We start from the raw sequence: 27926 nt of genomic DNA, 5'->3' as shown, positions 1-27926 counted from the left end.
TTTTTTTCGTTTCACATTCGCTTGCAGCGAACTAGCCGACTACTCCAGCGAGGAATGCAGCGGGGGCACATAAAAGAAACAGAGCACGCGTGAGAGCGGCCGCCTATGCGCCGTCGCTAGGGGCAGCGGAGGGGGATCGGCGGTGCGGGTGAAAGAAAGGGGTTTCGTGAGAGCAAAACGGAAGAGTACTACGACACCCTGGCAACCGTCAACCTGGTGGAAGAGAGAGAGAGAAAGGCTAGGAAAAAGAGAGAGAGAGGTAGATAGTGCGTTGTGCGTGGCCCACTACAAACGGCGAAACCGAGGGCCAGTGCCCGCGCGCGCGGTGCTGCAGTTTGGGGCGCAGCGACACACCTGAGCTTTGTGTGGCGGCGGGCCCAGCGCGCGCCGCCAGTGTCGAGGCCGGGCTTCCAGCGCGCACAGCAGGTATGCCTGACGGCGGCGCGACCCGTGAACGTGGTGACTACGTGCCACTCGGTGGTGACGCAGTGCGCGCGACGGCGTTGTTGTCGTAGCAGTGGGTTGTATAGAGAAAAGAGAGAGAGCTGTCGTTGCGGTTGCATCGCAGAGATGCCGCGCAAGATCAACTTCAGCGTGGTCCAAGTTAGCGCCGAGGACGAAAACTTCCCCGCCTCTGAACTGAACCTGCACGGACCGACCGTCAAGGGATGGCTCTCCAAAAAGTGAGACAAACGTCGATTCCCACGAATCACTTTGGTACTTTTTTTCAAAGAGTGATCTAGCACGCCGTGTTGGTACGATGTCCGAGCTCGTTAGATAGACTAAGTAATAAAGCTGCGACTAAGTAATAAAGACTAAATCTAAGAAGTTTAGGCACCTCGTTTAGCAGAGATGTGCAACTTGAAACGAGCTGGAGCTGAAAATGAAGAATGTACAGAAATATTGGCGGGATGATAGAAAGGCATGGAGCAAACAAGTATTTCATATTATATATATTTTTTTATGACGCTAGCAACTTCGTTCCCCGAAATTCGTAATCTTGGGGGTGCGTTGAGACTTGCTTCTATGTGTACGAAAAATTATAAACGAACAAAACATCTAATTTGCTGTCGGCTCACGTTGATTGCAAAGACATGTGTTTTCTTACCTTTCTCTCCCCTTTTCCCTTCCCCAGTGCAGGGTAGCAAACCAGATAATTTTCTGCTGGTTAAACTCCCTGCCTTTCACTTAACTTCTCTCTCTCTCTCTCTATTTAAATACATTTTATTACATATGTGTCGCGGTTTCGATACGTCTGCCCCCATCACATCTCCACGTTGAAGCTGCTTCACTGCAAAGTCTACGAGTCTTACAAAGAAGACAACCACTTTTAAACACTACGCAGAAAAATTTGAAAGAATGACTGCGCTTTGTACGATTAACTATAGCATAACTTAATAAAAAGACTGCTTTACTTCAAAAAAGTACACGTGTATAGAAATACACAAGCACGTGAACGAGTGCGTGTGCCGTGCATTGCACGGCTTCTTAGTTTGCTTTAGGGTTGCGTGATGAAACGGGTCGTTATTGCTTCTTAGCCCGTGCCGCGTTCCATCTACTTCGACTACTAGAGACCACTCGCATAACGTCTGGGACAAGTAAAAACTTCGTCGAGCGTGCTTTGTGAACACGTAGACGTGTAGCCACGCTAACTGTGCAAGGGGGACGTCGTGCACGCAGTGTTCCGTAATGCATTCTGTGGCAACCCGACGGAACGTATATGAGATGGATTTCCTGCATAGCGTCCTTTTGCTCCACGTTGTGTCGACGCTGTAAGAGATTAATTCAGAAAGATACAATGACAGTTTATTTTCCTACATGGGACTAGTCGGGTGGCGCGGGTTCTCCCCTGCGTCTTCTCTGGACCAAAATAAAGTTCACTAATCATCATCATCATCATCATAGTAGATTGATAAGATTCATTGAGTTTATGAAATACGGCGTTGTTTACTTCGATAGCTCTATCTTTATGATGTCACTTGCGAAGGCGAAAGCCTTAGATGCCTCATCAAACGCGAAAATTGACGGTCGGCCTCAACAAGAGTGGGGCAAAAAAGCCTCATCATATGATGTAGTCACACTATGATGCCATAATGACGTCACCGATAGCAAAAATGTGACGTTGCCGTGACCTCACTATGACGTCGCATATGATGACGTCATCGTCGCTTGGTCGAAGGTGGGTCGATCCCGGAGGCACTGCAAGACCGTGTGAGGTGCAGAAAGCTTGCGATGCCTCCGATTCCAATCGACTGCGAAGAGAAAGAAAACGATGGCTTTCACCCTCGAGTCGTCTTATGCATATGCATAAGGGGCCGGATGACTTTGGCGTTCGGATCCTGAAAATATCTGGGGTTGTACGTGCCAGAACCACGATATGATTATGAGACACGCCGTAGTGGAGGACACCGTGTGGAACTTTCTATATTCAAAGCAGATAGAAGATAATCGTCGTCCTATCAGGTTCTCCATTTTATATTCGCAATGGGTAGTATAAAGCCCTGCAACTGCTCCGGCAACGCGCTTTTGGCGTGTACTGTACACGCATGCACACGCACGCACACACACACAAACAGAGAAAGAGAAGAGAAAGGGCTTTTACGAAATGACAGAGAAAGAGTAGGAAGATTATTATGCGCAGACGGTGACAAAAGTTTACTGGACGTAAAATTAAATTTAAAAAGCTTAATTTCAGTGAAGCCCTGGTTATCGATTCTCGAATTCAATAGGCAGGAGCTGCGCCAGGAATTTTTTTAAAGGTGAGGTGGGGTGCAATTGAAGGAACTAGCTACATGGTCGGCCTTCTGGCTCCAAGACTGGGAGACCGGTTAAAGTTTCAGAGGGGCAGCTGTCCTTTTAGCCAACAGTTAGCCAACGTTAGGAAACAGATCGCCAGTGCTAGCCAACATTGGGCAGTGTTGGAAGTAGGCGTCTACAGAAGCCTCTCTTCACCTAAAGTGCGTAATGGCTTCTCCAAGGAGTTTTCTTTGAAAATTATTGTTTTAACTTATCTGTTGTTTTAATTATAGTTTGATATAACAGCTTTTATGACCGGCTTTAATTCAATATTGATACCCCCCCCCTCCTTTCAACTAGTCCTTGCCCTGAAAATGATGATTTCTTGAAGGTAAAAACTGCTTTTGAAGTCGCTGCTAACCTCGCATTACATAAAAAGAGAGAGAGAGAAGGAATGTGGTAGTTCAGATTCTGTCAATATCGAAACCAGATACAATTCTGGTATGTAACCAGCAGATGTGTATGCACATCTGCTGATTTCGATTAATTATTTGAAGTGCGATATAGGATCAAATCTATAAACGCGTAGTTTAACAGCGTGCGAACTTAGGTGGTTTGGACGACCGCTCTTGCAAGTTTACTACAACGTGTAGAAGACCTAGTTTAATAGTAACAACTGAAGGAACGAAAGCTGTTGTTACAACGCTGAAAGCGGCATTCGGAAATTATGAGTTCGGATCCCGCAGGCTCTGCATTATCTTTCCTTTCAATATCGATATTTTCAGTGCCAATGCCACGTGTTTTCCTTGATTTACAGTGACCGTCGGCCACATTGCATTGACGTTTGCTAAATTAAAAAAAAAAGAAAAACATGCCTTGCTGCTACATCAACTCTACCCGACTGGTTTTCGTTCGCTGCATTGATTTTTAAGAATGAACAATTGGAACTTTCAACTTCAAAACGTCAGTGAAGTCATCTCTCCGACGAGAATACGCAACAAAAACAATCCATTGCTTTGTTCCTAATTATTTGTGGAGGAGTAACAGAAAGCCGAAGCCATCCACTTCCCTATTGGTTATGTAAGCTATTTGGAAAAACAAGCGAATACAAGCAAGACAAAGACAAAGCAAGCACTTAAATGCTATGTTGCAGAAGAGGCCTACATCGCTATACATTCTATAACACTGATAAATAGAGATCTGCAGAATCGATAGCGAACATCTAATTTGAGAAGTGTGATAGTCAAATAAGTTCACTTTTTCTGGAGTTCAGTATCCACGTGCAGTTTCGTTTGCACCAGTCTGTCCGTGCCCATGTTCCAGTCTCAAACCGTGAAAGAACAAACAAACAAACAAACAAACAAACAAACAAACAAACAAACAAACAAACAAACAAACAAACAAACAAACAAACAAACAAGCAAACAAACAAACAACAAACAAACAACAAACAAACGAACAAACAGACAAACAAGCAAGCAAACAATCAAACAAACAAAGAAACAAACAAACTTGGCTGCTGCGCATATATCTACGGTAACACCGACTTCACTTGAATCACATGCCGGGAAGAAAGCGTTCGATGTGTGCATCAAGTTCTGCCGTGTTTATGTTTAGGATCCTCGATCTCCAAAGCATGCATGTGTATCAAGTTCGTGGATGGTCTGGACGGCATATGCGTATGTAGAAAAGAAGGCAAAGAGAACGACCATCCGCAAGGAGCCCCTTATGTGACGATATCTTTAACTAATGCATGTTGATGTCACTTGTCCAGTGGAACATTTCGAACGCTCATGCCCGAGTTACTGATTACATTATAGACCTGAAGATATATGCAGTAAAATAAACGTACTGCGGCACCTTGGCAAATTGCGATGGGACAACTTAGGAAGAGGAAGAGAACGCGGTTAAGACAATTGCTTCATTTACTCGTTAGAGCTACGTGTGCCAAGGTTTAGAATGATTCCAGCTGGAAGGAATGCTGTGTAAGAGACGTTAATTATAACGACGCGTAGTCACGGTGTAAGCTACGAACAGTTGTGACAGCGTAATTAGTTTACAAAAACCACAAAAATTAAACTGACACTTCACTAATGAATCAGGACTATATCGCCTATGACTAGAGAAGTGAATGTATTTACATCTTTTCTGTATTATGAAACACGATCAATAAGGAAATAAGTAAATATGATTGATGGCTATGCTGACTGAATTTCTAGAATGCGCAGAATCATCGCTTATTAACAAGAAAAAAACATTACGGCAGCTTCGTCTGAAGGAAGAGCGGAGCGGGGCGGCCTTCCTTGTTTCTCGTTATTTTTCTCTATCTTTCTCTATTAATGAGAACTAACAGACAATAATGTCAAGGAAAGTATAGGGGTTGTTATTTGTGATAATTGGGATATAAATGTGAAGAAAGTAAAGTGGACGAAAAGATAACTTGCCGCCGGCAGGGACCGAACCTGCGACCTTCGAATAACGCGTCCGATGCTCCACCAACTGAGCTACGGCGGCGGTCATTCCCCCGTCCACTTTATAGGGAATATATGTGGATTTAAACCTAGGAGTGTTAGTCAGCAACGATGGCAGCCATGGCGGCGAGTGTGGAACACTCTTTTTCTGCCTTTTTGGCGTCACGTAGCACGTAACCTTTTTGCTAGCTCGCAGCTGACCAATAATCCCTCGCATACTGCCTGAAGGCATCAAATCATGCCAGAACGAGACCCATTAATATTGTGTCTAACAAACAAAAACGAGCCCTTCAAAGCCATCTTCTTTCCTTCATTCATAGCTAGGGTCTCGTTCTGGCAGACTTGATGCCTTCAGCTAGTATGCGAGGGATTATTGGTCAGCTGCCGGCTCGTAAAAAAGATCACGTGCTACGTGACGCCAAAAAGGCAGAAAAAGAGTGTTCCACACGGTTTTCTTATGTAGCGGCCGTGGTTCCACACTCGCCGCCATGGCTGTGATTGGCGCTGACTAACACTCCTAGGTTTAAATCCACATATATAACCTATAAAGTGGACGAGGGGATGACCGCCGCCGTAGCTCAGTGGATAGAGCATCGGACGCGTTATTCGAAGGTCGCAGGTTCAGTCCCTGCTGGCGGCAAGTTATCTTTTCGTCCACTTTACTTTCTTCACATTTATATTCTAATTACTACAAATAACACCCCCTATACTTGGCATTATTGTCTGTTAGTTCTCATTAATATTGTGTCTAACAAACAAAAACGAGCCCTTAAAAGTCATCTTCTTCCTTCTTTCTTTCTCTGTGTTTCTTCTATCACTTTCTTGCTATTTCTTTCTCTATCTATTTTTCTTTCTCTTTCTTCCCTTTCTCTCTCTCTCTCTCTGTTTCTTTAAATCTCTTTCTTTATTTCTCTATATTTATCTCTCTCTTTCTCTTTCTGTATTGCTCTCTGTTTTTTTTTTAATCTCTTTTTTGTGTCCGTTTCTTTTTATCTCTTTCTCTCTCTGTCTCTGTCTTTCTCTGTCTTCCTATCTTTTCATGTCTTTATTCCGTTATTTCTGCCCTATTTTTCTCTTTCTCTTTCTTTCTCTCTCTCTCCCTTTGGCGTGTTTCACGTGCTGCACTTCGCCGAGCAGAGTTTTCGTTTAACGCTCTCACCTGCTGTATAGTCTGTAGTGGGGCTTGCCGCAACTCCTGTGGCGCATATCCCGCCTCGGGATATTTGTTCGCGTTGAACAGATTACGGTAAGACATACAAACAAAAAATATGGCGAAAATTTTTATCACCGGGATCGAAAAACGCGTGAATATTAATATCAACATTAATATTATTGTTTATTTTTCATCAATACATTGTTGAAGGACAGCTGTAGGTAAAAGCTGCTCTCCGAAGAGGCAGCTTGACAAGGGCCCGCAGCTACCTTTGTACACAACAGCAGTGGCAACAGTCAGCAGTGTGAAGTCGAATGGGATGCAACAAAGCAAGCAAAGCACACATTAAAGAAATAATAATAGCAATAGCAATAATGCAATTACTGAAAACAACGAAAAACCTAACATGTGTATTTCGCGCAATCGGGTCTGTGTACAGTGCAGGAAATCTATGCTAGCTTTCACATATTTGTTAAGTAAAGTGGGATCTCAAATCTTAAGCCCATCACATAAACAGAAAACACTGATGCACAGTTTACACGAATATTGTGTCCGTTGCATGCCTTTACTACGAGTTAGCCTTGGTGAACGTTTATGCGGTCATACATTCTTATGCAATGCGCGCGCATGACACCATCAGTTTATATGTTCAGCGCTTTTCCTGTGCGCTTTATTTTTGCATTGTGCTGTCGACATTCCTAAGCAGTATTTTACTGTGCGCGATCTGCGTTCCCGAAAGTCTGTTTTGTCTGCCTCCCCCAGGTATTCAACATACCCACAAGAGATTGTTATACAGCTGGAGACAAAATGCCGTATCTGCCGCATCCAGATCCTTTCCCATCAGTACTGCATAGGTAAGTTCTCTGTCATTATTCAGCATACCACGACGAATGACAGCAATCCAAGCACATTATTTGTGACAGATTTAAAACGCATCAACCTTATGTCTGGTGTTTCTTTTTAAAGTCAACAAGCGCAGTAGGTATAGACTATGGCAGGATTATTCCGGCAGTTCAATTCAGAGTATGGATAAGGACGAATTTCAATACATACGTATACGTAGAGCTCATGTTTACTAGAACAGAATAGATCGAACCTACGCGACATGGAAGAAACACAGTGTCTTTTTCACTTTCCTTAACCCGTTAGTTTGTGTTGTTGTCCCCTTAAATATAATGGACAAGCTAAGCCATCCGTGAAGCCACCTGACTACAGCATTGAAACGCGAAAAATAAGGCGATGAGAACGATTAGAAGGAGGCAAATGAGATAAACGATGCTCATTATCAACAGGTCACATGTGTCCTTACGCAGAACTATTTGTCAGAACAGATGCCAAGCCATCGTAGCTGACATACCCGAGTAAACGACCAATGGATGACAGTGCTTGAATGCGAACGTTGTCGTAAGATATGCCCCAGATTTCAGGAATTCGGAACAGAAACTAAGCACGAAATGTACAGATTGCTTCGCGGAACTACGGTGGTACTGCTGAACGTAATGTACGAAGCGAATACTAACTTTACTGCGCGTGATCTCGCACTTAAATTTAAGCCGTTAGCAGTCTCCGCTACATTGATACACGCCTTTTCTGTCTTCGCTAGTGCACCTTCGTGAATGGCATCATTTCACTTGTTTCTATCGCACTTCCGTTTTATGTCCAACTGACAGTTCAAAGAACCCTCTACTGAAGTTGATGTGCGTTTATCTCCGAAAGCATTTGACAGAATACTGCAATGAGCAGGTGTGATGCGTACCTTTGTTCTTGAGAGATGCAATTTTCAACATGAAGTGAGGACTAGGATAAAGAAGAGGAAAGACAAGTTAAATCAACCAGACTCACTCCTGGTTTGCTACTCTAGGCAGGTTGACAGGAATTAAGATATGAAAGGAAAGGAGGAAATAAATAAATAAATAAATAAATAAATAAATAAATAAATAAAGAAAGAAAGAAAGAAAGAAAGAAAGAAAGAAAGAAAGAAAGAAAGAAAGAAAGAAAGAAAGAAAGAAAGAAAGAAAGAAAGAAAGAAAGAAAGAAAGAAAGAAAGAAAGAAAGAAAGAAAGAAAGAAAGAAAGAAATGCAGTGCTATTAGTGCGATGCTTGCAGGGCTGTCAATTACGTCTACATTCGATTACTGATATTAGTCACTTAGTTGAGACCAGTCACATTAACGCGTCGAACAAACAACAAAAATTCTAAATAAAATTTTCAAGTTAAAATCAATTCGGTGTCACATTTTGTATAGCGTTGCCTTTTTAGAGAAGATCGGACGTCGATGCAGCCGTTGTTGGACTCACCGAACTGGCTGTGTACTCATTCGGCGCTCCTTATTTACAGCCACCACAATCGACATCTACGTGGGCAACGTCCCCAAAGGACTCGACGTGGCTCTCTACAACGCCCGCTGGACTCATTTAGGGTGAGTGCAGCGCACGTCACGCTCCAACACGCCGACGGCGGCGGCGGCGTTCCTTGCGCGGCGCACTTGCCGTCCGTCCAACCCTTTCTATAATCCGCGGCTACAACGTCCGGCTACAAAACGTGCTGTCCGCGCACGTGATTCATTACTTACGTTCCTGCGCAGGCCTCTGGCGTACGCTTTAAGCGGTCTGTCCCTCTATATCCCGCTCGTTGTTGTTTCGTATGTTTGTTTGTTTGTTTTTTTCGTTTACGATACTCGTTTTCGGACACCGCGACCAATGTGCTCCCCTTATCCGGCTAAGGCTTATTACCAACCCCAGCGTAACCACGACTTGTGTTGCGCTTCGGTCCTCGTGAATAGTATATGCGCGCTGGAGTTCGCCACTTACGACAATACGTTCTGGAAACACAGGCAGAGCAGCAGCCATACGTAAGCGATTCCCTCGCTCGCTATTGGCCGATGCGCATGAGTCATGTGACAGGACGTTCACGAGTGCCCACTGCTACTCTTGTCATTATAATTATATATCTGGGTCATTGGAGGTTAGCTACGAGAAAGAACGTGTACGTCACGCTTGACGTGAATGATTTTATAGACACGGTCGTAAATGTAGGACCATGTAAGTTCTTTTCGCGCGTGTGGTTTTCTAGGCCGTCTTCCCTGAGGCTTACTTTCGTGAAGTGTTCAGACGCGGTTGTGTCAGTGTGGCGATTACTGCTGCAAAGCGATCTCGACTGAGGTCAAATTAATCCATATATTTACTATTGATTTGTGCTATGACTCTACTCACACTTGACGCATATGTGAGAACCAGGGCGAGATCTCGGCAGTGCTGCTGTCCTCCTCGCAAGCACAACTGTAGCGAGAGAGAGAGAGACAAAGAAGGGGAGGGGGGATAAGTCAAAGCGCATCATTCTTCCCGTAATTCAACAGACACTTTTTATGTCAACACGGAAGGCAGGAAGTCTGAACTTGGGACCACAACATATAATCACGCTTGTATACTAGTTATTAAGCAATTCTTAGCTGAAGCATGCGAGATAGGGTGACCAGCCTTGCTGTGCAGTGAAGCATATTGCCGCGAGGCACAGGGATAGCGGCAGGGAAACACGGAACACAGAACATAGGGTAGCGTTTTATACGTTAAATAGGTAACAAAATGCGCCAATCATTAAATTCAAATAAAAGTAACACGTAACATGTAACACGTAATTCAAATAAAAGTAATACAAAAGAAGGTAGCGCATTACCGATGCCACTATTAAAAGAAAGCACGCCACATTACCTAGTCGTTACTCTATGCTCAAAAAGTTTAGACAGTGATCGTGCGTTGCTGGAAGATAAGATTCGTCTTATAACCGTCATACTTTATACGTACGTAAATACGTTTTAACTGAACTGCATTTGTAAAAAAATAACTTATTCCCGGCCACACTAATGGTTGTTTTCATTTTTAACCCTCATTTACACTATTGAAGTGGTTTCTAGAAGCGTGCTGTTATTGGCCGTGTACTACGTATATTCCACGGCTCCCACGCGGCACAAAGCCAACCTGCCGCGATGAAGCAAGCTATATACGTTGTACAGCTGTCTTTGAGGCTTTACGGAAAGCCCATACATCCATGACACATACAGCTCGTGAATTTTCAATATAAGCTTCGAACGCTTAGTTTAAATTTCCGATAGGAAATAGTTCGAGAGTATTACCCACGTTTGCGGGTGTACTCAAACAATGTGTTAAGCGGCAAATACATTACTGCTGATATTTTCAGATGTAACACAACAACGTGAAATTTACAGCTGAGCACACCACTCACCGTCGTAGTTTAGCAAGTAAGGTGTGGGGCTGTCAGGAGTGAGGAAGCGGGTTCGATTCCCGACCACGTCGGGGAAGCTCAAGGGAAGGTGGAGGCCATAAGTGATGAAAAATGGCTGAACAGGAAGTGTCGCCGGAGCTATTGTTTCGACAAGATGATTGTGTTGGTCAGAGCAGCAATACCGCTAGTGATGATGTAGCCGCATAATCAAGCGCACACAACCGCATTTTTCAGAATTGGATTACAAGAAAGACTCATCTTTTGTGGCCCCGAAACCAAGCGGCTAAACTGCGCAGGCTCCATTACACATACAAGTACTAAATGGACCCCGGAATAGTGGGCTAGTATTCACACTAAGCGCGAAATTCTTTAATTGGTTAATTAATTACTTAAAATAACGGGGAACAAACTACTGCTGACTGCGATGTAAGCGTCTCTCTGCCGACATTCGAACGGCAGTCGGGATATTACTAATACAAAAGGGATAATTGCGCTACCTGACACACACGTAACAATAGACACACACAGGCGCAGACACATGGTGAAGACACAAGTAACAATCATATACACACATATACAGTAAAACCTCGGTGATACGAATCTCGCGGGGTTGCCAAAAATATTCGTATCATCCGAAATTCGTATCACCAGAAAACAATTGAAAACTAGCATGCGACAAAAGAAAGTTGACATAAGTTTTGATTTAGTGTTTCGCAGGGCCGCAGCGACGTCATGAACAGCTCTGAATGATTGCCAGTAAAGGTTTTAGATGTCAACGATCATACTTGTACTCGTAAATATACGGTGCATGCGCGCGTGTGTAATTGTTGAACCAGATGTGTTGCGCTCCCTGACCGCTAGTAGTCCCTTCCTAATCTTACTACGCTCTTTCGCATGACACTAGAGTGCTGCGGGCGAAAGTGACTTAAGAAGCGCTTCGCACGCGATAAATAGAGGTCAAGCTCCTTCGCCAAGACCATCTGCTTTGTCTCTTGGGGTCTTCGCCCACGTTTCGTGGAACTTCATGACGGACCCTCAGCCCAAGTTCCAGTCTTGTTTCATAGAACGTCTGATTGCGGGGACATAGCTTGCATCGACGTGGCAGGCACGTGTTAACACAGTACAAAAAACGCTGCTGCCTCGAGCACATGAGCACGCGTCAACGCGTTGAAAAAAAAAAAAGGCGACGTCAACGTCATCTGTATTCTAAAAGCGAAGCCGCATAAAGGCCTCCAAGATTCGCGCGCACTATCTCGAAGGCAACGACGCACCGTTGATGGTCGCGCAGCGCGCATGCCCGCACCCGCAGCGTGACCGCCGCGTCTTCCGCGACAGCGCGGGCAGCACCTGTTGGTACCTGTGCGCTAGCGTACGTTCGTATCAAACGTGGCGGGGTGCAAATCGGTTCGCAACAACCGTACTCCAATACACTGTAGGCTAATGGGCCTTGGCCGGGACCACATAATAATTCGTATCACCCCGAAATTCGTACGAGCCGTGATCGTATCACCGAGGTTTTACTGTATAATGCACCTGTGTGTGTCTATGGTTGTTACGTGTGTGTCAGGTAGCGCAGTTATCCCTTTTGTATTAAGATGCACCAACTCGCCCAGCAACAACATCTTCTAAAGATTCGATTTATGTTGGATGTATTGTGACATTACGCAGCAGCTCCACAGCCACCATAGTCCTCCATGAAGAAAGCGACAAAATTCCAATAAAGAAGGGTGTAAGGCAGGGAGACACGATCTCCCCAATGCTATTCACCGCGTTCTTACGGGAGGTTTTTCAGGGCCCTAGATTGGGAAGAATTAGGGATGCGAGTTAATGGAGAGTACCTTAGTAACCTGCGATTCGCTGATGACATTGCATCGATGAGTAACTCAAGGGACGAATTGCAACTCTTGATTACTGAATTTCACAAGGAAAGCAGAACGGTAGGTCTGAAAATTAATATGCAGAGAACTAAAGTAATTTGCAACAGTCTTGGAAGAGAACAGCGCTTTGCGATAGGTAGCCAGGCATTGGGAGTTGTCAAACAATACGTCTACTTAGGATAGGTAGTGACCGCGGAGCCGAACCATGAGAGTGAAATAACTAGAAGAATAAGGATGGGATGGGGCTCATTCGGCAAGCACTCTCAAATTATGAATGGTAGTTTACCACTATCCCTCGAGAGGAAGGTATATAACAGCTGCATCTTACCGGTACTGACCTACGGAGCAGAAACCTGGAGGCTTACAAAGAGGGTTCAACTTAAACTGAGGACCACGCAGCGACCAATGGAAAGGAAATGATAGCTGTAACCTGTAAGGTCGCCCCCACTCCCCTCCCCAATTACACGAAGGGAACGATATTTCTGCCCCATACCTTTACTCAGTCGGACCTTTCACGCCATTTTCAATGCGCAGGGTTATGAAACAGCATGCTTTTTGACAATAATGGCGACCGAGGACCCCTGAAGTTGCATTCAAAGACCTGTTTGCTTCCCGCCTTTACCGCGGAAAGCCGGGAACCAATGGCAGGCCGCTGTGAGAAGCACGTCATATCTTCATTTTAATTTCTGCATCCGTGGCGGAGCTTGTTTTCTTTAGGACTCGACCAACGAGGCGGGCGGGGGGGGGGGGGGGGGGCGAAACTTGCCCCCCCCCCCCTTTTTTTTTGGAGAAGCCTGCTCTAATAGCACTGAAAGCAGTATCCCCGTTGCAAACGCTTCTCGCGGGCCGAAAGATTTGTGAATTTGGATCCCTAACGTTTCCTGCGACGCGTGGAAGTGCAGCTTCAAGCTAGTTTAGATCGTTCAAATGCTTCCGTCCGTAACTAGTCACCAATAATAAAGGGACGCACTTTAGCATGGTTTCGTGTTGGTCACGCACGATTAGGCGCGCTGCAGCGCCCCCTTTCCGGCGACGCACTTCCCGCAGCCGCGAGTGCACCGGAGGCGACGTCGCGGTTCCGGCATCAAGCGCGGTGAACGCGGTGGCACATTTGCGATGAGGCACTGGCCTTCCGCTGGACCCGCGGCTGGCAGAGCCGGGGGTCGTTGACCTCCGCTTTCCCACCGTCAGCCGAGGGTGGAAAGGAAGAGACAGCGAATACAGGGAACCGAACAAAAATGGGAGAGAGAGGATAAAAGGGAGAGAGGGATCGACGGCATAGCCGTGATTTTTTCCAGCGTACGCGTTACGTGACCCTGCTGCTGCTCTCGAGCTGACCGGACGTGATCCTTAATTTTATTACTTTTGTTGTTTGAGGTTGCTTCGGGTGCGTCACAGCTTGGATTTTGGCCACTCATTTTGGTGCTGTACGCTCCTTTTTCTGTCATTTTGTTTTACCATATTTGGGCTTTCGTATTTCCCTCTTGTCCCCTTACTCCCTTTCTCCCCTCCCTCCCACCCCCTTCCCCCCACAGAGGTGGCTGACCTTTGTCGCCCACGTTGCCGATGATGATGACGCCTGCTCTTAAACTGTCTGCAGAAAAAATAAATGCTCACACGATAAGTACGTTAGAGATTACTAGACTGCAATGTTTGCTAGAGGATTTACTAGTACTCTTTGTTGTTACTGCGTAGCGAAAGATTAAAACGGGAACTGTTGTCGCCAAATTAATTAGTCTGCGCAGAGTGCTGATTAAGTGGGACCGCCCATTCCTTGCCAAGTGAGAGAGCAAGCAGCAATAATAAAAAGAATGCCTTCCGGACGCCAGTTGATGTTCCCGCTTGAGCGCGTGATGCGTAAAATGATGTATTTGTATTTTGTGCTTTTAGGAATTATCGTTACAAATTTTATTTTGTGTTGGCTGCGTGGCTCGTGGCAGTGAACATGACGAGTCAGAAAGTACAAATAAAAGCCCGGCACCTTTAACAATCCAACTGCGCACTTAGTAGACCCAAAGGCGCGAAACAACGAAGAAACAAACAAAAATGTGAAATTAAAGGACCACTATAATAGTTTCTCTATGCGCGCGATAACGGCAACTGAACGAATTTTCAGTCTGTATAAAAATCAAGATTTTCCGTCATGGTAAGCAATATTGCTGTGGAACGACATGCGACTGATGCGCAGAAAAACTTTCATGGAGCAAGAAGGCGTCTAACTCGCGATAACTATGTATAGAAGTTGCTTGGTAATTCTAATATTTCCACCCTTGTTGCGAAACACTTCGTCCAAGACACCCTATCGACATATTTAAAAAAAGGAAATGTTAGCTACAAGCGTTAGTATAACACTAAAATTATTTTAAAGAGGTTTGTGTTGTTAATGCATTATTCCATAATAATATAAACTGTTATCTACATGCTTGTCAAGAACACTCAAACGAAGCATACACGCATGGACGCCAGCATACGAATGCGCGTGCTGCCATTCCATAAAAAGATACCCAACTTTTCGATATAGTCAGCACCTCTATGAATCTTTCAAAAGTTTGGCCTGCGGCACAGTATAGGCGCAATACCAACTTACCAAGCACCACCCTGCTTAGTTGTTTTTCGTTTCTGTTATAGATAGGTTGCTGTGTTGTGGCGAAGTAGGGAGTAAACAATCAACTGCTCCATTTCAGCAAGCGCTTTAGGAGTAGCTTATTATCACACATATACATTTGAAAGCACCTGTTTCTATAAGTACATGTAGATTAGGGACGGCACAGCTAAAGACAAACAGAGCTGCTGCATCTAATTCTTTTTTTCACCAATCTGACCTCATGTCAGTGGTACGAGCAACAGACCGCGTGTTCGCACCGTAAGTAAGTGTGCTTTCATTGTCACGACGCTGCGGCATATAAACCGCTTTATTACCCTAAATACGCTTAAATTTTTATATTCCCTACGGAGATACAGTCGAAACAGCATATATCTAACATGCAAAGAAAAAAAAGGAAAGAAAAAACGGGAACTAGTTTGATATATCATCTTGAATGCGAATTTCGGTGTGCAAGTTGGCTTCACGGCACTACTTCACGATAGCACAAGAAAACAAGGTGTGGGTTCGAGCTAGTTGTTACTCCATGATCAACACTTCTTGCGCAAAATTTTCTCAGACAACGGACGAAACAGACACGACGGGCGCAAACTTCCAACTGAATTTATTATCAACAAGTGACATCTACACACACACACACACACACACACACACACACACACACACACATATATATATATATATATATATATATATATATATATATATATATATATATATATATATATATATATATATATATATATATATATATATAAACAAATATGACTATGACAAAACAAAAGCACCAATGGCACAGGTGTGCAGTGTGTCAGCGCGCATCAGCTACTCACTCCCCCAAATGTAGTGTTCCTTCCAAGAAGGCCATTTCCTTCTGTGTCAATGAAACTGACGTCATGCTCACGCAGTTGCTGCCCTCCCGTTGCATTTTTGCTGCCTCCACAATCTCTCGCGTGCGCTGATCCCCGTCATGAAAAAGCGCAGTACACTGTTGATACAACGGTTTGCACCCACACTCGTGGCAATGAATGGCCAAATTTCCATCCCTGCCCCCTTCCACCCTGTTCGCATGCTCACGCAGGCGGTGGTTTAGACACCGACCTGTTTGCCCAATGTAAGGTCGTCCACACGATAGTGGCAACTTGTACACGACTTCCTTCGTGTAGTCAACATACTTGTTTCTGTGTTTTACGCCGCATTTTTCCTTTTTGGGTATAAATGGGCTTGTGGCGATGCATAGTTTCGACAGTTTTTCAGGCGCAGACATGAAGTCGTGCACAAGTCGTGTACAAGTGTACAATGTTGGTCATGTTTTTTGATATCGTACTCGGCGTGCTTCTTGGGACGCTGTACGCAGCGGCGACGTCGGGATTCTTTCCTCCACGTTCGACTGTGTTGATTATCGCCAGCCTTGCGGAGAACAGCCAGTTTCGTCTGTTTTACGGCAGCCACTGCGTTAACAAAGGGAGCGGAGGAGCGAATGACGACCCCGCACTAAAAGCTGACTGGCGCGATGACGAGGAATCATGGGAGAAAGCAGGCGAGGGCAAGCGGTAGTTTCTACTCGCACTGCACGGCGCCCTCCTAATCACATCGCTAACTCTCCCAGATGCATGAAGAAAAGTATCCTTCAGTGAGGAAAAGCCAACTTCTTGGGGTGTTTCGCACTGCCCGATGTTTGATATATCAGTGTTCCGGCTATTTTTCCTCGAAGCAGCCGTAAACATTGACATACATTGACGTTAAAGCATTGCAGTGTTCGAAAATAGTTCGATATAAACGAAAATTTGATTTACCCGAGTTTGATATAGTCGGGTTTGACTGTACCATCTCTTTCGTACCGGCTTTTATTCCTATGTATTTTCTTGCGTTTTTACAGAGAAGTTTCCCTGGCGGACAACCTGCACTCGGAGTACAAGTCACGGGAGCTAAAGTCCGTGCTGGTGGACGCCATTGGAGACTTTGTAAAGTTTTTGATACACGCGAACCACGTGAACAAGTACAACGTCTACAACCAGGTACATATACACCATTTGGTGGCAGGTGTGGCAGGTGGCACACCGTAGTAAAGGGCTCCGCAAATTTCGACTACCTGGTTGACGTACATCTAATAATAATAATATCCGGGGTTTAAGGTCCCGAAACCACGATGTGATCATGAGAGACGCCGTAGTGGAGGGCTCCAGAAATTTTGACTCCTGGGGTTCTTTAACGTGCACCTAAACCTAAGTATACCAACCTCAAACATTTTCGCCCTAATCGAAAATGCAGCCGCCGCGGCCGGGATTCCATCCCGCGACCTTCGGGTCAGCAGTCGAGCGCCATAACCACTAGACCACCGTGCCGGGGCGGTTAACGTACATCTATACCTAAGCGCAAGCAAGGAGATTTAAAAAGATTTAACCTCCTTGAGCACGTGCCTCCCCCCCCCCCCCCCCCCCCCCCCCCCCCCCCAGCATTTCGCCTCTATCGAAATGCGAACGCCGCGGCCGGAATCGATCCCGCGACCTTCGGGCCAGCAGCCAAGCACCGTAAGCACTGTACATGGCGGCTACCTTAAGTAATCGTTATCCATATCAATGCATGACGCTATGATGCTGATGTCTTTCGTTAAAGTGGCTTAGTCCGCTAGGCCCGAATAGCCGCTATGTGGCATCGCCGCCTTTGGATAACACGAGGTTAATTGACATAAGCTTTCTAATGCTTGAGACTACTAGCCTGCTTGTTACTACAACTCTTTCTTTTTTATTTATCTTTCTTGTTTGCAGGTCGGAATTGTTGCGTTAAACGTAATCGGGGACGACGTCCAAGGACTAGACGGCTCTGAAGAAGACGAGGTGAGTGACACAGTTCTTCGTACGTATAAGGCTGATAAACTCGCAAAATGGCGCTCGTTTCGCTAGCTTCCGATGCAAGATGCAAGAATCATCAAATCATGCACATGACGTATATGCATCAAGTTTCTTGGCAACATCTCAGTCGATTTCGTCAAAATCTACACTGCTTCGAATTTCACATATTGCGCGATTTAGTTTGATATCATTTGGCCGCAACATATCGAAAGCCTTGCCATTCACCACTCTTCAACTGTAGTCAGCATCAAGGAACAAATTATAGGCAAGCCTCTCTGAGTATCATTGCATCGTCTAATGTTGGTTCCGGCCAAAATGCGCGCATGTGCTTTGACTTGCAACCGAAGTGCCGATGGATGCAACGTACGACATAGCCTGAGATTGCCGATTGCGGGGTTGATTAGCTTATATAGTATACACAATACCGTCAGCTACAACTGGTAAACTGTGCTGCTTCTCACTGCAACTGACGCATTTTGTCTTGCAAAGTAAGCTGTTTCGTGCCGGTGAGTATCAATATAAAATGTTCTTTTACGTATTATGTAACAAAGAGTGGCCTTTGTTTTTTCGCTCCCATTGTTACATGCTGCGTTCGCACGAAAAAGAAAACCACGTGGCAGACCATCATCAAGAGGTGAGTGAGAAATACGTTGATCCACTTGAAATGCTACGGGCAAGACATGCGCGCGATGGCTGTGTCTGGCGCATGGTTTAAGACCGTAATTCAACTATGAGCTATCGCTATTTGCAGCAACGTTCATCAGTGCTCGACAACGCTGGCTCAGTGCCTGACTGAGGTCACTGAATATTTTACGACAATTAAGCTAGCACATTATCGCACGCGCGAAGGGTAAAGGGACGATTGCGAGGACATCACCCTTCGTATTACCGCGCGTCACGTCGCACTCATTGCGTAAGACGGTGACAATTCATCTCATTAACCGGTTTCAGCCGGCCCAGCACACAGCATCGCTATCTCCCCGCATCAGGCTCGTAGCATTGCGAAAGATTCTATCACCTCATCTGCGATATCTCTTGTGCAACCGTCACGTTGTCACGTTCCTGCGTCACTGAACGTCCGTTACTTCAGAAGCACGCTGCTCTTCGCTTCTTGCGTGCCTGAGAAGTTTGACGGACGCGCGTCCTGCCCCAGTCAGGTTTCATGCAGGACCCAGAAAGTCCAGCGCCCTACAAATGACAGCAAAGTTATACGCACGAGGAGGCCAGAGGTCCGTTGAACCCTAGTCTTATGACGTCTTTCTCCGCTGAAGCTGTCCTTGCTTCGCATCAGCGCAGGCATGTTGAAACACCGCAGAACACTCGGCACCCACAATGCCGTTGAAACCGACGGAGCTGTGCTTGGTCCTTCTGACTGCCTTATCTAATGCGTTTTCTGTTACTGAGCAGGCTCGAGCGTAATAATCCTACCACGCCCAGCGGTGACAGAAACCACGTTCTTCGGCGTTCGACACAGTGCGACGTGAGTGCACGTTTGACGGGTCTTTCGCTTTTCGTGGATGATTAACAAAACATCGAGCACGGGAAGATCGGTTTTAAATCGATAAAGCTGACGTTTTCTTTCTATCTTTTTTTTGTATATAACTACGCGGCCTTGGGTATATTGAAATATAGAGGCAGCCGCCACGTTATTACGTCAGCTTACAATATAAAGCCAGATATTTGTTCTTTTGCAAATTTTATTAACCCAATAAACTAATCGCGACGTTGCAACGGCAGCTATTTCTTTTAGCGTGTTCTGCAGCTTAGAGATAGGACCTGTTCATAATTCAGTTTCTTTTTCGCTGTATGTTTTTGTTTTCTTGCTGTTTTTTTTTATTAACGCTCGTACTAGATCCCGTTCCCATGCATTCGGCGTTTCGTACGTAGACCTGACCGCGGGCTCGAAGTTATTACGCAGTTTTTTACGTAGCTAGCATTTTAAGCTGTTCATTATGAGTCTGCACTAAGCACCCCGTATATCCTTATCGTATATTCCTTACCAGCAGAGCGAATGCTCTTTGTGGCAACGAAAATGCAATTCTAAACCCTTAAAACTCTTGCATCTATCTTTAGATTGTTCCGACATCCTGCAATAGGCCTCTGGTCTAGTGGTTATGGTGCTCGACAGCTGACCCGAAGGTCGCGGGATCAAATCTCGGTCGTGGCGTCCGCATTTCCGATGGAGGTGAAAATGCTCGAGGCCCGTGTACTTAGATTTAGGTGCACAGTAAAGAACCTCAGGTGGTCAAAATTTCCGGACCCCTCCACTACGGCGTGCCTCATAATCATATCGTGGCTTTGGGACGTTTAACCCCAGCAACTATTATTGGAATTGTCTCTTGCGAAAGAAACTGTTGCGGTACTTCAAGGACGTCGGTATTTGTCACTAGCCATTTTTGTTTTGTTTCCTTTGCCATAAACGAGAATTTTCTACGTTCATAATTGCGCAGTACCAAGCACAACTAAGTTAAAGAATGTCAGAAACTTGCTGTACGTTTCGCAATAAGCTATGAACGCCGTTGTAACGATGGCGCTGGCTACAAGCTCGCGTTTAGCCTATCGATAAAAGCCGGAAACTGCTGAGTCTGCGTATCTCTTACTGTTACTGATACCTGCCACCGCGCTTTCGGAAAACAGGTGTCACGGCTGGGTGGGGGCCTACCTAGTTGGCCCGCTGCCTTGCCTCTCAGGACCACAATAAAGTTGTTTGTCTGTCTGTCTGTCTGTCTGTCTGTCTGTCTGTCTGTCTGTCTGTCTGTCTGTCTGTCTGTCTGTCTGTCTGTCTGTCTGTCTGTCTGTCTGTCTGTCTGTCTGTCTGTCTGTCTGTCTTATGAAAACGTTAACTATTCCTTTGATGCTATGACGGGCCTTTCTGAAATTGCGAGATATCGCAAACGTGCATGCGAGTGGTCTTCGTTCTGAATATCTTCGAGAATTTCCTTTCCCGCACCTATCTGTGTCGAGTCCGTCGCTTTCCTGCACCATAATAACCCCTCTCCCGGCCCCACACTCGCACACACGCGCATCTTTCTCATCCAATCCACCACTAAGTCCTGAAACGTTTGGCTTTCAGTTTTAACCGTACCTCATATGTGCTATACCTACGTCCCATGTACAGTGCACCTATACCTATGTCCTGTGTCTCCACCTGTGTCCACCGCAGGAACGAGGAGATTTCGCCCATGGACGACCTAGCCTTCGACATGTACGTGGACACCGAGGTGGCGCAGATACTGCGAAAGCTCGAGGCCAAGAAAAGGGACGCCATTGCCGGTGAGCACTGGGGCTTCATCTCTTCCACACGGATGTCGACAAATGACGCTGCACTGTCTGAACGTATTACGAAGGCGCTCGGTCAACTACAAAAAGTTCTCGCTAACGAAACGCTATATGGATTCGGTCCCTACTGCTCTACTACCCAGAAAAGCGTGTAGACGCAATAAGTTGTTAGATTGTACAGCTTAGTTTGTAGAAAACATTCGGGCGTTATTTACTGATTAATTTTATATCAGTTTGCAGAGTACACTGAAAAGCGAGGAAAGTTTTGCGAAAAGTTTTGCAGTCTTGTGCAGGGGACATTTTTCTTTACTTTTAGTTTTCTGTTTCTTTGTGGAGTCCGTGTAGGTCATCGTAAATTTAAAGCGGTCAGGGAGCACCGCTCGGGCTTGGTGAAAAAACACATCCTGCGGAAAGCAGACACTGTTGTGAACAAGCAGCTCAGCCAGATGTTGCAGTCGCGCGCGACAAGGAGAGTTTTTAAACGGAGCGCAAAATTGTCATTTTCTCAGGCGCACTCTTTTCATACAGACGCCTGTGCTCACGCTCTTCGTAGCTGCTGTTTGGCGTCACATAACAGACAGAAGGCTAGTAGCCCACATAAATCAATAGCCGAGTTTCGATCAGATGCGCTTTTTGCCACGGGTTACCGCCACGTGCCGGTACCACGCTCCATAGTCATGCTAACTTTACACAGTAGCCACACGAGCGCGCACAGGAATCACAACGGGAGAGAGCGATCGCATTTCTTCACGCGCGCTAAAGGTCATGACGCGCGCTGGTGTAACTTCTTTCCCCCGTGCCATCTCTCCCTGTGTAGCTCCCAGCGCGCTCATCGGGACGAGAGGAGAGCGAAAGCTTTAAAGCGTGCGACAAATCGCTGTAACTCCGCTCCTTCTTGGCGGAGTCGAGAAATTTTCGCGGCAATCTATTCTTGAGGCAGCAAACTCCAATACTGAGGTCATTCGATTATCACTTGGAAAAGTGGCTCACGACCCCTTTACGTGTAAACAAGCGAATTTTAAAAGCCACCAAACGTCATGAACTTGTGCAAGCGCCTCCTTAAGGTGTTGCTTATATATTCTCCATCCTTAAAGGGGTCATGAAGCACCCTTTGGGCTGATTGAAAAAACACATCCTGCGGAAAGCTGACACGGCTATGAACTGCTCTGCCAAATATTACAGTCGTGCGCGCCGCGTAATGGCCACAAGCGGAGCGCGAAATTGCTGTGTCCCCAGGCACCCTCTTTTCAAACAGAGGCCGGTTCTCACTCTCGTCGGTGGGCGGGGCGTCTGTCCGCTGTACGTCGCAAGAGACATAGCATGCTTATTGGCCGATAGCCGTAAATCGAGAGCGGCGTTCGGATCAGATGCGCTTCTTGCCGCGGGGTGCCGCCACTTGCCGGCGCCACACTCCTCAGTACACGGTAGCCGCACTCGCGCAAGCGAATCACAGCGGGAGAGCGATCGCGTTTCATGCCGCGCGCTGGCGTAACTTCTTTCCCCCATGCCATCCCTCCCTGTCTAGCTTCCAGTGCGCTCGCCGGCACGAGAAAAGAGAGAAAGCGCTGGGAGCGTGCGCCAAACCCCCGTAACTCCGCTGATTCTTGACGGATTCGAGAAATTTTTGCGGCAATCGATTCAGGAGGCAGTACACTCCGATACTGAGGCCATTAGATCATTACTTGGAAAAGTGGTTCATGACCCCTTTAAAGGATAATTATAACGACAGTGATAATAGTTAGGGTTTTTCACAGTACCTTGAACATCATGCACAAAAAGAAGAAGAAGACTGCCCTTTTTATCTTTTTTTTTTCAATAAATGTTTTTCCTCCTCATTATCCAACAGTACGAAAAAAATATCTTCATGATCACGCACTTCCTGTGTACTAAATCACCTGTCGACATCGTTGTTACTGGATAGACAGCTGAATAGAATCAGGCTATAAAGTTAGGGCGGGGACATACGCAGTTACTCTAGCAGAGAGCGCGTTGACAGCGCCCCATGCTGGGCATCACGTAACTACGTGGTCCTCGCGTAAGGCCGTATGGAACCAGGTGAATTATGTTCATTTGCTTCCATGGCCGTTGCCAACAGTGACACGCGCCATTTTGTTTTGACTCACCTTTTATTATTTCGTATACACGACGAGGAGGTCCGCGAGGCAAATCACCCGTGACGAGGGAATGACCAGCTAACGAGACTCTTATGCTAATCACGGAGCACTAATTTCCGGTAAGAAAAAGAAAGAAAGTAGGAACGAGGTCACACATGGGAAGTATGCAGGAAAAAAAAAAGAAATTAGGCTTTTGCTTGCGCAACGTCCGAAACCATTAGGCCACCTTCACCTGCGGTGTGATGATTTCCACGGCGCGTGTCCTCCTTACTTTGTATGAAAGTTTGTTAGCGTCCATTCTCACCAGCACACCCCGGAGATACGAAAATGCATGCTGCTATCATACCTGTACGACGTCACGAGGGAATTAGATGCAAGAACAAAAGCTGACGGCTTCCCCCCTGGCGTCGCTGACTCGCATATCATATCATGAAGCTATGTTTTTTTTTTTCTTTTTTGTGCGTGTGTGGTGCTTCGTACAGAGGCGTTCGCTGACTGCTTCCGAGAACGACTCCAGGAATTATAATGTCCGCGACGTTGTACACGGCACTCAATGAAGGGTGCGGCTTGCCTCAACGTCGATCGGTTAAAGTGAAAAAAAAAAGAAGAAAAAAGAAAGAAAACGGGAAGCACAGCGAACGACTCTCCAAGTTGTGCCGACCACATGTGCCGCGCACGTTTGCTCGAGCGTCGACTCAACGAGCCACGTATACAGCGCGCCTCGCGAAAAGCGAAGTGTCCTCATAAACAGGAGTGATAAAGCGAATCTTCACTCCCATTGGCTTGTTTTCTTTTTTTTTTCCTTCGTGACGTCGTCGGAGCTTATGGCGTGACGACGTGTCACGCATACAAAGAGGTGGTCACTCGTTCTTGATGTTTTCTTTTCTCTCCTCCTTTTTTCCTTCCTTTCTTTCCTCACACTATTTTTTTTAGTATTTTTCGTGATAACGCGTCAGCGCTGGCACAGCTGCACTAAAGCCGACGACTCCCGCGGTGACTGGTCAAACGAAACGATAACGTGTGCTCAGATAAGGTTATGAAATGAGTTGAACTGTTTTCATGGTTTATCTGGTATAGTGAACGTGGGTCTCGGTGGTATAGCTTCGACGTAAAAGAAATGCTGCTGAATCCTCAAAGCTCTTACTAATAGAACTCAGACTTCGTATTACAGAATTCTTAGAGGGAGAAAGTTTCAGAGTATCCTGATGCTGCAAATATTGTAAATAAAAGCGGCATGGCAGCAGCAAAAAGCACTCACATAAAGCAAAAAGAAAAAAAAAGAAAGAAAAGAAAAGCTGCGTAAATTAGGTCTATACAGGTTGTGCCCAAACTTGCTAATCGACGACAGCGTTCTCTGGATAAGATTACAGAGATCTCGAGGCCATTGTTCTGCTCGTCGCGTGCGGCGGCAGCGGAAGACAGAACTAGGCATCTGTACCAAGCATTGGACACAACTTATTACTCCCTAAAAAATATATTTTAGTATATTTCTTCATAAGAACAAAGACAAGCGAATCCTGGCGCCGGGCGTGTTATTAGCGAGTGGCTGCCGGTGAAAAGCAAATTAACAGCACTTAACGAACAAGAAGTGTAGAGCAGTCGGTCCAAGAGATTCCGTATTCGTAAAATGATACTATTCCAATAGGATCGTTTGTAAGCGCGAATAACGCTGAATTGTGGTGCGTACATGTTACCGAAGGCGACCTGTCGATGGCGAATGGCACAATGGAGAAGCTTTCTGATTCCTGTAGAAAGTTCATCGAGTAGTTTCACGACTCGAGCTATAAAAGAGTTCACTTGTCAGTTGTCAGGTTTGTGATGAGTGAAGCATGAATCGACAAAGAGCATGAAGCGTCAAGCGACAGCCTCGTAACTTCAACAAACGTCATTAAACGGATGTGTGTGGTAACAGTCATATCCAAGTAACATGGAAAGGGCGTGATTTCAGTGTCGTAACCGCTGTTGGTAAATCCATTTTTATTGCGCGGCATGTTAGGCGAAATAAACCGCGATTAGCGCAAGGTTTTGTATCAGCACCAGAGAAACCATCAGCCGAGCTAAAATTAGAACAGAAGTCTTGTGGTGTAACGTAGGACATAATAAGTGCCGCATATAAATGTACTAAACGTGATACACACGAAATACACACTAGAATAAGATTTTTTTTCATAAAAAAGCGTATAGCTGATAGCGTATATCTATATATAGCGTATATATATATATATATATATATCTATGTATAGCGTATATCTCTCTTTCTTTCTTTGTTCAATCGCAGAAGAAAGGTTCGTGTTTGCGAAGAAATTGAAGAACGCAGTCGTGGAGCTTCAAAAGGTGAGAAAGGAGCAGCACAGCGTACAGCGCGATTTTTTTTTTTATCAGTCAACGTTCAATTCAGGACTGTCTCATTGTGGAGGTGACGCAGGCGAAACGCCGCTAGGGTCACTGAAAAAACGCGAAAAGTAACAGCATTTGAACAGAAGAATTCGACATTACGCCGGAGCTAAGCTTCATTACTGTCGCAGGTGCAAGCTGGTCTTAGTAGTATCAGGGGAAAAGTCCATGTTTATTAGCGCACGCTAGATACACACACAATTTCGAGCCTAAAACTGAGGCCGGCAGGGGTAAAAAATGATGGTAGACTATTATTGCCACTCTTTGCTTTCTTTGAACTTCATCTCTCGCTCAACGCATGCTTCTGGTTGCTTTTTTTTTTTTGCATACCTTGAAAAGGCATCAAATTTAGAATTGTAGAAACATATGCGCGTTATGCATTTTGGTGTACGTACTATCAACGTTACGTATTCTTCTTTATACCCTTATCTCGTGATCCTTATCTACAATGCAGAAGTAGCCTTGTCGATAAGGGGCCGGGGGCCGAATAAGGGACAGGGGCCGAATTCAAAAAACGTCTCTTTCGTAAGTGCGTATTCCTTTTGGTCAGCTGGCTTCGCTAATGATATGTCCCGCGCCGTGGTTAACTGAATCATTCTCTCTTACGAAAATTTTTAGCGTAAGACGTTTTTGCGAATACGGGCCCTGTTTAAGTTCGCCAAACTGAGGCCGGCAAATAAAAGCAAACAAACAGCAAATAAAAGCGATACTTACGGGTGATTTCGTGTTTCGATTTTGGTGGTTACCGCTAGCTTGGAAGTTCCAGATTCCTGGAAAAGAAAAGAAGTTCTTTTATGCAGGCAAGAACGCTCGCGAACCCAGACAGACAATTTGATCATGCACGCTCGCACGGAAGCTATGCAATCACTGTAATTATTAAGGAGCTGAAGCCTGAAGGACTCCTCTAATTATCTGGACCGCACAAGCATAAGGCCTGTTCTTGCTTCTTCATGAGGTAACTGTTAGGCAATACTTCCGTAAAAGACTGATACCTTCTTCTATATCAGTGTTAACATCACAAAAAGACATTGCCTATGACTGCAAAAATATGCCTGAACGAAGCACTTCCCTAGGAGATACAGGAAAACTTTTTAATTAGAGAAAAGGGAAAACTATAGCCTTATGTGCTCTGCGCAAAGGAGATATGTAGAGAAAAAAAATAGTGATGAAGGACGATGACGAAGCCAGTAAAACGGGCGCATATATGCAGTGGTCACAAAGCGCAGTAGTTCCCTTAATGTATTGAGCCTATTCCAGTCTAGTTCTGTTGAAACATATCGTAACAAGCATATCTTTTTTTGCAGCTGTGCGGTTACACCTCGTGGCTAGAAGTGTGCACTTTACGACAATGCTTGTTTTTCCATGCATGTCACCGCTGAAGCGAGCGTCTTCCGTTGCGATACGTCGAAGTGGCAGTGGCAAAACAGACACTGCAGTGTTCGCTGCGTTCGCAGTTCGGGTGCTTGGAAGCATGTAGACCACGCCCAACGCAGTTCAAAGTGCCTATTGAGGTTTTTAAGTGAGACAGGCTTAGGGTGCTCGTCTTTACAACATGTTCTGTGATGTAAGAACATTTGCGCGTAGTGCACGTCCCCACACAGTACAGTGTGTGTTCAGTAGCTCATTGTACTATGGCATAGTCACCGGTCATCATACCTCCATCTTCCTCCTCATTTCACTTAACTCCTTACCCCTGTGAGGAGTGGCAGGCTAGAGACACGGTTTCCAGGCCGACCTCTCCTGCTTTTGCTTCGTTAAATATCCTTCATCTTCTTCTGCTGTTTGCCTGGACTTCCGATTACGTGGGCATCGATTGTTACGTTGCCACACAGTTGAAGTTGAACTAATGCGTGGCAGCGTCCATGTCTGCTGCTGAAGAGTGTCCTGTTACGTCAGAGCGCCCTTTTTTTTCTTGTGAGGTTGGCGAGAAGCTGGGCAAGATGGTGATCGAAAAGCAGATGGCCGTCGAGATGGAGGATTTTGACCGGGCGCGCCAGAAGAAGCAGCACATCGAGGAGTACCGCCTGAACGCCTACGAACACCTGCGGCTGCCCGAGCTCATGGAGATGGAAGGGGTGAGCACGCTGTAGCGATGGATCACGCGAGAGTCCGCGTTTGTGGCTGTACCCGCAGTCAGTCTTGCGACCACCATTATGACGGCGATCGAGGGAGGAACAAAATAGCTCGCCTGAAAGTTCGAACGGTTGGA

The 27926-nt window shown here is 45.7% G+C and overlaps 2 protein-coding genes across 2 annotated transcripts in view; both read left to right on the top strand.

Moving 5' to 3' along the window:
- The window catches only part of LOC119389741 (alpha-amylase 4N-like), a 294142-nt gene that overhangs the window by 239165 nt on the left and 27051 nt on the right, over positions 1-27926 (top strand). The gene's annotated exons all lie outside the window — the stretch shown is intronic.
- LOC119389732 (centrosomal protein of 104 kDa) overlaps positions 388-27926 on the top strand; it is a 43693-nt gene continuing 16154 nt past the window's right edge. The window contains exons 1-9 of the mRNA XM_037657104.2: positions 388-683; positions 7123-7214; positions 8698-8779; positions 16958-17096; positions 17847-17915; positions 18536-18564; positions 21094-21203; positions 25602-25657; positions 27637-27792. Coding sequence (XP_037513032.1) covers positions 571-683; positions 7123-7214; positions 8698-8779; positions 16958-17096; positions 17847-17915; positions 18536-18564; positions 21094-21203; positions 25602-25657; positions 27637-27792 — 846 coding nt within the window. The 5' untranslated portion in view covers positions 388-570. The remainder of the gene's footprint in view (positions 684-7122; positions 7215-8697; positions 8780-16957; positions 17097-17846; positions 17916-18535; positions 18565-21093; positions 21204-25601; positions 25658-27636; positions 27793-27926) is intronic.

Source organism: Rhipicephalus sanguineus, chromosome 4 (genome assembly GCF_013339695.2).
Source record: "Rhipicephalus sanguineus isolate Rsan-2018 chromosome 4, BIME_Rsan_1.4, whole genome shotgun sequence".
Classification (NCBI taxonomy): Eukaryota; Metazoa; Arthropoda; class Arachnida; order Ixodida; family Ixodidae; genus Rhipicephalus; species Rhipicephalus sanguineus.
Note: the sequence above shows the minus strand (reverse complement) of the source record. Positions and strands in the feature narration are given on the sequence as shown.